General features: G+C 42.9%; 1 protein-coding gene across 1 annotated transcript in view; it reads right to left on the reverse strand.

The window, feature by feature from the left end:
- Window positions 1-820: 820 nt before the first annotated feature.
- LOC103195812 (DLA class II histocompatibility antigen, DR-1 beta chain-like) overlaps window positions 821-9,147 on the reverse strand; it is a 16,822-nt gene continuing 8,495 nt past the window's right edge. Inside the window, 5 exon segments of the mRNA XM_007939446.1 lie at window positions 821-858; window positions 1,534-1,644; window positions 2,349-2,630; window positions 5,611-5,637; window positions 5,640-5,840. Of these exon segments, the coding sequence (XP_007937637.1) occupies window positions 821-858; window positions 1,534-1,644; window positions 2,349-2,630; window positions 5,611-5,637; window positions 5,640-5,840 (659 nt within the window).

The raw sequence follows: 9,147 nt of genomic DNA on the forward strand, positions 1-9,147 counted from the left end.
CAACCTACAGGCCAAGGCCAGGGGCTGAGTAAACCCGTCAAGGAGGACATTTTCTGTAGGGTCACTGAACCAGGAATGAGACAGATCCTGAAGAAGCACTCACTCTCTGTGTGGAAGAATAGAAACGAAGCATGAAATCTTTTCATGCTGTGAAGAAGCTAAGACAAATTTCCTTGAGTGTCACCATCTATACCTCAGCTCAGGAGTTCTGAAGAAGACTGAGATGAGTGTGGTTTTCAAACCTAACTCTTATATAAGCAACTTCTTATCCATCTCTCTCAGGGCTTCATGTTATATCAACACAGTCAGAGGAAGAAGAATATTACTTACCTTAAGTCTCTGTGACCCAATGCTGCTCTGAAGCCTAGGGCTTTTATTATTATTATTGTTATTATTATTAATTGTGATTCGGGTGAAGATTTACAGAGCAAATTCACTTTCCATACAGCAGTTCACATACACTTTGTCTCATGACATTGACCACAATTGACCACAATGCAACAGCTCCCCTCCCACTTCCTCCCCACAGTTACCTCTTCCCTGCTTCCATCCCTCCAGGCACTCCTGCCCCCTGAGCTGTCTCCCAGTGCATAAGCAGCCCTTCTTTCTCCCATGATTGTTCTCTCCAAGGAGTGTATCTACCTCAGGTAAATGTTCAACTCATATGTGAAGCATAGGGCTTTTAAGCAGAGAAAAGAATCTTTAGTGCAAACTGCCTGATCAGAACTCTGAATCGAAAGTCTTTCTTGATATTTCTGTCTTCTGTTTTGTCATCTCTCCTATCAACTCCAGGAGAACCAAATTTAATTCTAAAAGAGGACTAAAGGACATTACCAGTTGGGTGAAGTCCAGGGTATCCTAGAAAAAGAGAGGAAGATACATTTTTTATAAGACACAGAGGCAAGTCTGTCCCCACATCCTCAGTTCTAGATTTCCCACCTGAAGTTTCTCTAACACTACAACCCACAACACACAATGGCAGAGAAGGGAGCAGAGTGTGAGAACCTGCATCTATGAAGCTTCTGCCACACAAACCCAGCATAATTGATCAGCCTTACTGGCCCCTCTTACATTTGCCCCAGGATCTTGATGCAAGATCTCCATGCATAGTAACCTGTCCTTTATCTGCCTTAGATTATAACCCCTATGCTTTGACAAAAGAATGATGGGCTTTTTATTTCTGGATGTCCCAAAATTTGAGATAGGCTGGAAAACAAAAGCTTTATATAACCAAAACCAAACTCACTGCCGGCAAGTCGGGTCCGACTCATAGCCACCCCTTCTTGGGTTTCTGAGGCGGTATCTCTACAGAAATAGATTGCCCAATCTTCCTTCCTAGGAGTGGCTGGTGGATTTGAACTGCCAGCCTTCTGGTTAGCAGTCAAGTGCCTTAGGCACTACATCACCAGAGCTCCAAAATATAAAATATGAAAGCTTTATATAGGGTCACAGATTAACAGATAAAGAAAATAGCTGTATTTCTTTCCTCAGAGAAGTCTATGGGGGAATCTCAGCTACCAGCAGGTCCCTTACCTTTGTGATTATTGAAGTTAGTAAACAGTCCCACCCCAAGGAAGAGCAGACCCAGAACAAAGGCCCCAATTCCACTCAGTATCTTTCTCTGTCCAGATTCAGATTGTGTTCCTAAGAGAAAAACCCAGGTTTAGTGATTTTTTTTTTTTTTTTTTTGCTACATTTTCTCTAATTGAGACCCCAAGATTCAGAGCTTTGAGAATAGGGGAAGAAGTCTGCTCTGCGAAATAGAATAATTGGCCACTTCTGGGGGAAAAAAAAAGTTTTAAAAATTACATTGTATAGATAGAAGTTTCAGGCATTTAATGCATTAAATATCACAGCCTAGATATAAGGTCAGGATAAGTAGCCCATCTTATCAGTGAGGATAAGTAGCTTGTCTAGAGTGACAGGACTAATAGAAGGCAGAGCTGAGAGTGCATTCCCCTCAGGCAGGAAGGATCCTACATAGTAGAGGATGCTCCTCTTCTCAGATCACAGTGAACATCTATACAACTCAGAGCAATAGCACCTGAAGTAGAAGCCCAACCCAGAGGCCAGGGACAGGTACCCAGGGCCAAGATGACCGTGGCCTGTGATAATCATGAGAAAGTTCAAAACAAGGACAACTTCTTTTCTGCCTGCCAGGTCTAATTGTCTCCCCAGGGCTATAGGCATTTGTGAAAACTATCACAGAGCTACCCTCAGTGACATGTATCTGAGGAGAATATGGAGAAAATGGAAATATGATGTGGGAAGAGGAACCTGACACTCAGAGACAAGCAAAATCCCCCTTATTGGTGAGTGGGAATTTATGAGGGCAGATAGTTTCTCACTCCATTCCACTGTGACAGGGCTCTTCAGGCTTGGGTGCTCCACTTGGCAGGAGTAAACCTCTTCCCTCTGAGGAATGGCTTCAAGCATCACCAAGATCTGGAAGGTCCAGTCTCCATTCTGGATCAGGCCTGTGGAGACAACCCCAGCCTCCTCTTCCTGCCCATTCCGGAGCCATCTGACTTCAATGTGGCCTGGATAGAAACCATTCACAGAGCAGACCAGGAGGTTGTGGTGCTGCAGGGGCTGAGTCTTTGCAGGATACACAATCACCACAGGCTCCACTAGGAGAGAAAAGGCAGAGAGAATGAGTGAGGAACACAGAGGAACTTTGCTTGACTACCTTTCTGTCCTTCAAACCCAGGCTCAAGTCTTGGGCAGGCCTCCTTCAAAGCTGGCCCTGTGGCCGTATGAGTCAGTAGGTCATGGGCCTTGAGTTGAACCCTTACAAGATGGACCCATTAGATTTGGGAGATATGAATAAAATTGTGAACTTTTCTATAATTGAAATAGTTATGCCTTGTTAAACTGTTTACAAATTTTTTTTTAGTGTGGCTAGGCTGAAATGCAGACTCTGCCTTTTACCAGATGGTCTTGGGAGGTTTTTATTTATTTATTTTTAAATCCCCCTGTTCTTCAGCTTTGTCATCTATAAAGAGGAATAATAATATTACCTTACCTCTTAGAGTTATGTGAGAATTGACACAATTAAAATAAGTAAGACAATGATTGGTTCTTAGCCTTCAATATGTTAGCTAGTTATTATTTTTGCTTATTCTGAGAGAAAGTGTCATTCAGTGTAGTATGGATAGATTGGGGAACAGCAATGGTACAGGTGGGGAGATAAGACAATGAATGTTATCTTGATGCACTCATAACTTTAAAGCCACAGAAATGTTACCAACACTGGGAAGCAGGAATAGATAGAGGTGATTGTCTAACTCTCTGAGTTGAGTTCCAAGGAAAGTGGGTTATATGTGAATTGATACAATTAAAATAAATAAATAGTGGTTGGACCTTAGCCTTAAATATATGTTGTTGTTGTTGCTGTTATGTGCTGTTGAGTCAAACCCGACTCATAGCGACCCCTCCCATAATACTGGGTTCACACTAGTCTGGAAGAAAATGTGGTTCAAAGTAGTATGGACAGGTTGAGGAACAGCAGTGGGACTGGTGGGGAGATTAGAGGATGAAGGATTAGAATGTTATCTTGCTTTCTGCCACTGGGAAGCAAGAATAGATAGAGATGATTCTCTATCAGTTGAGTTCCGAGGGAAACATGAAATCTGAAGAAGGGACAAGGTAACAAGGCAAGTCATTCATTCCAAAAAGTTTTAATATTTACTTCCATCTGGTAAAATCCTCTACTTTTTCAAAAGAAACATATCTGGTATTGGAATTGTTACCCTTTTACAGCTGTGTCAAAACTGACATTTGAGGTCAGGGTAGGGTCCAGGGCTCAATAATATGTGTGTTTAATACTTTAGACAATTCCAGACACTGTCAGACCCTTGGGAAATATAAATGTTTTTTAAAAAGAAGGAGAAACTTGGGAGACAACTTTTTCACAATACCAGAAAAAAAAAAAAAAGTAGATTTACAATTAATGGCAAATTATTACTAAAAATTTTGCAATATACCTTATTTAATAAAAGTGTTTAAATTCTTAACATTGAAAATACAGTCAAATTATAAACCACAAGCTGAAGAAGACTCTGATTCAAATATCAGGAACATGTTAATAATCTTACTTCGGAGAGAACCCATTTCTTTGAAAAAACCCTAAGACTCTAGAGATGAGAGTCAACATATAATTCTTATCATAGTAATTTCAACTGACCAATAAATAGATGAAAAATGTTTAAGAGCCTGAGAATCAAGAAATACATAAATTAAAAATAAAAAGAGAAAATTTCAACTGAGTATTTGGTAGCAATACAAGGAGACTATGAGGTAAATTATGTTACAACTCTACCCAGCATTATTATAAAAACAGCAAAAATTGCTAGAGTTATGATTATTTCAACTATGTAACAATATATACATTTAAAAACCAACAAAAATAGCAGGACATTTTATTATCAAAATAGCAATATCTATATCTTGACAGAAAATTATATTTCTGTGATAGTTAGAATTGTGTGTCAACTTGGCTGGACCACAATTCTGTGTGGTTTAAGCAGTTGTGATGTGGATTTTTCCTATGATGGGATCCGATGTATATGTTTTGAGCAGCCAATCCATTGACAGGGAGTTTCCCGAGGGGTGTGGCCTGCTTCCAATATATTTATGGACATCCTGGGAAAAGAGACAGTCTTCTGTCGATTGGGATCCTGTTGTGCTGCCTACAACTGTCTGTAAGTAAACAATCCACCATTTGGCCTGGAGATCTTGGATTCGCTATTTGTTGGAGTCAACAGTCAGTATGCTGCCTGCCAACCTTGAGTTCGTCAGCCCCCCCAGCTGTGTGAGTCAGGAAAAGCCTCCAGCTTGACGTTTGGTCCAAGAACTTGGGACTTGCCAGCTTCTATAAGTGTGTGAGCTATTTTCCTAAGATAAATTTCTCTCTCTCTCTAAGTTTTATTGGTTTTGCTTCTCTAGAGAACCCAGCCTAACACAACTTCCAAAAATCTAGTTTCATAATTATTTTTGCAACATAAAAATATACACATTAAAAAACAAAAATACCAGGAAATTCAGACCTAAAAGAAGCATTGAAAAGGTCAGAAGTGCCTTAGAATTTCCTTCACTTCCACCCCCCCCAAATATACAGAACCACAATTGGTACTTTTGCTCCAATGAAATGCTTTGTAAATAAACACGACATATTTTTTATTTCAGGAATTTCAAGATTCAGAAGGACCTAGGTAAGGACAGTCTGTGACTAACCTTACCTTATCCCAAATGTTTACTTTCCTCATCTGCCCTCCCCTAAACCTTCACCCAACCACATCCACCTGAAATTCCCTCCCAGAACTCTGAGGACCACCCTCCATCTCTGAGGAACCTTCTCGGCCCCAGTCTCCTCCATCTCAGGCCCCTTCCTTGCAGCTCCCAGCTCCCTCCCCACTCAGCTTTCCCACTGTGGCCCCAAGGACAACCTGAAGGCCACCCTCCTGCACCCACACCTCACACACACGAAAACTTTCCCTGTTCTGTCCTCTCACACCAGGGACCCACCACACACACACACACACACACACACACACACACACCCTCGGACACAGTCCCCACCGGCCCTCGACCCCGCCCCACCGCGCTCACCTCGCCGCTGCACCAAGAAGTTCTCCACCGTCTCCCCTCCAGGAAGTCCTTCTGGGTGTTCCAGTACTCGGCGTACACTCGGCCCTGCTCGGTCACGGCAGTGAACTCCCCCAAGTCGCTATCGAAGCGCAACAGTTCCTCCCGGTTATGGATGTATCTGTCCAGGAACCGCACTCGCTCCGTCCCGTTGGTGAAGTGACACTCAGACTTTGCCTGCTCCAGGAAATGTGCTGTGGGGACAGAGATGATCCAGTCACCGTCGGCCTTTTGGGAAGAAACTGACGGCGAAGTCTACCAGTCAGGGGCGCCCTGGCGCGAGGTGGCGGGCACTAAAAACCCCTGATGGGCTCCACCTGCAACACCCTTTCACCTGCTCTGTGCGGGTTTATCTGTCATCCGCCCCACCCTGACTGAGGCCGCTAAGGGCGGAGGACACCCGCATGTTCCAAGGTCCTTTCGATCCACTTTTCCTTAGACGCTTGTCTGGAGACCTCCACATTTGAGCCACAGGAGGATTTGCCCCCATCCTTGCATCTACATCACTTTTTCCTGAGCTTTCCCTCCTGTCATCTCCCACAGTTCTTCACCTGTTCCTCTGACACTTCCTTCCTCCTTTAGTCTGCAGAGACTTCTTCAGTCCAGACAAGCCCTGTGCTGTCCCCGAGGAAGCCAAAGGAAGAAAAAACAGATTCTCCCATCCACTCCTGGACCTTAAATTTGAGTGAAGGTGATAGATAAAAGCCAAACACACAAGAATTTAGGCAGGAGTGGGAAATGCCAAAACAGAGTGGAGTTCTGTAACAGGATAATGGTATGATCTAGGTTTCCGTAGGGTGCCAGAGAAGGAAGGACTCTGAAAAGTGACATTTCAAGATGATGTTATGGACCAAGCCCCCCTCCCCCAACCTCCCCCTTTTCTACCTTTGGTTATGATTTCATTCAGGAATGGGTATTCTTAGTTATAATAATGATACAGTGTTAGTGTAGGATGTATGTTAAATCAGTTTTTTTTTTTTTTTTAGATATAAAAAGAACAGATTGAACAAACTAGGAAGCAAGCATGCAGAGATGAGGAAAGAGAGATACCAAGCCACATGAAGATTCCTGAGGAACAGAAGCTCAAAAGAGACAAGGACCTTCCTCCAGAGATGACGGAGAGGGGTAGCCTTCCTCCAGAGCCAGCACCCTGAATTTGGACTTCCAGCCTCCTAACTGTGAAAAAATAAATTTCTGTTGGTTAAAGCCACCGTTTGTGGGATTTCTGTTACAGCAGCACTAGATAACTAGGAGAGGTGACATGAAATACGAAGTTGAGATGAGCTGTGGAAAGAGTGGGGTTTGTGTGTGAGTTTGGCCTAAAAGGGGGCACATTTCAAGTAAAGGTAATAAGGTGCAAAAGCTTGAAAGAATTGATGAACTTCTTCAAGAAACCAGAACAGAAGAGTTCACTGAAGCACAGAGAGAGAGTGGAAAGGAGCGGAAAAGATTTGTTGTTGTTGTTGTTGTGTGCCGTCGAGTCAGACCTGACTCATAGCGACCCCTCCTTGGGTTTTCAAGGCAGTATCACTACGGAAGTGGATTGCCCCATCTTCCTTTTGAGTGGGGAGATCAGGTGGAGGCAGGTACTTTATTTATTTATTTATTTATCGTGATTTGGGTGAAGATTTACAGAGCAAATTCACTTTTCATACAGCAGTTCACATACACTTTGTCTCATGTCATTGACCACAGTTTACCATAATGCAACAGTCTCCCCCTCCCACTTCCTCCCCATAGTTACCTCTACCCAGTGCCCATCCCTCCATACTCTCCTGCCCCCTGAGCTGTCTCCCTGTGCATAAGCAGCCCTTCCTTCTCCCATGATTGTTCTCTCCAGGGCATGTGTCTACTTGAGGTAAATGTTTAACTCACATGCCTATACTTTGTTTGGCTGGAAACCACAGGTATGGGTTCAATTCCAGACCTGAACGGCAGCTAGGGGCCATAGTCTCAGTGGTTCCACCAGGCTCTATTGGACCAGCAAACCTGGTCCCCACCTTCTTCTTTTTTTTTTTTTTGCCTCCAAATGATTTTGAGTTTTGTTCCACATTGTTCTCCCTCTCTATGCAGGATCTCCTACATCCCTTCCAAGTGGATAACAGTGGTAGCCAGGCACCATCTAGTTCTTCTGGTCTCATAGTTGTATAGGTTGCAGATCAGATGGTGTACCAGTCGCTAGGACTGATTGTTTCCATTAATTTTGGTTTTCTTCTTTCTTGTTGACGAGGAGAGACCCATCGTTGCATCTAGATGGCAGCTTGCTAGATTTTAAGATCCCAGTTGCCACTCACCAAAGTAGTAGGTGGAACAATGTTTTGTATAGTATGTTATGCCAATTGAGCTTGATGTCTCCTGCGACTATGGTCCCAAGCCCGCAGGATCAACTACTTGGTTGCTGTGGGTAGCTGGCTGTGACCAAGCAGTGACCACAACCTTGCCCCTTTTCAGCTGTACTATACACCTAGGAATTCTGATCATTCACATAAACTTATAGAACCATTGTCTGCCAACCCTATATATGATCTTGGATACACTCCCCATTTAGACATACCTAATTGTTTAGCCTGTCCACCTAGCTATCTGTCCATATACCCGTGTTGGAGGCAGGTACTTTTAAAAGCCTTGTTGGTGATGTTAGGATTGCGGATTTCTACTAAATGTAATAGGAGCTCTGGTAGCATAGTACCTAAGACACTTGACTGCTAACCAGAAGGCTGGCGGTTTAAACCCACCAGCCACTCATCAGAAGGAAGGTTAGGCAATCTACTTCCATAGTGATACCACCTCAGAAACCCAAGGAGGGGTCACTATGGGTTGGGGCCGACTCGACGGCACGTAACAACAACAACAACGAGAGGGTATAAAAAACGATTATGGATTCTAACAAGATGTGCTAATGCTGCAATTTCTCCCAAAACAAAGTGAATAGTCATCAGTGACACTAAAGTATATATGTTTGATTGATATTGTTGTTGTTGTGTATATTTTCACCACAGTAAAAACAAAAAGAGGACAAGTAATGGAAAAAGCCAAAATCTAAGATGTCTGGAAGGAGTAAATATTTTACTTGTGCATTAATGTTCAAAAAGGAAAAACATGGATAACCAGAGATATGATTTCTGACTGTTTTATTAATCACTTTGTATCAGTGGGTTAAGTTCATTATTCACAAACTGAAATGGGAGAAAAAGATAACGTTTTGTTCTCTCTGTACAACTGCTCCACACATACACCTCCTGTACTTTGTGTAAAAAGTTAAATTCATGATTTAACTTTTCCCATCTTTAATATATCTGTATTAAAGCTTTTGTCCAAGGGATCTTTTGTCCTATGAAGAAAACCATTGCTGTCCAGTCAATTCCAACTCATAATGAGTCTATAAGACAGAGTAGAACTGCCCCATAGGGTTTCCGAGGCTGGTAGCATAGTGGCTAAGGCACTTGACTGCTAACCAGAAGGCTGGTGGTTCAAATCCACCAGCCACTCCTCGGAAGGAAG

The sequence above is a fragment of the Orycteropus afer genome, unplaced genomic scaffold, assembly GCF_000298275.1.
Source record: "Orycteropus afer afer isolate SDZICR_OR568_19922 unplaced genomic scaffold, OryAfe1.0 scaffold00059, whole genome shotgun sequence".
NCBI classification, from domain to species: Eukaryota; Metazoa; Chordata; class Mammalia; order Tubulidentata; family Orycteropodidae; genus Orycteropus; species Orycteropus afer.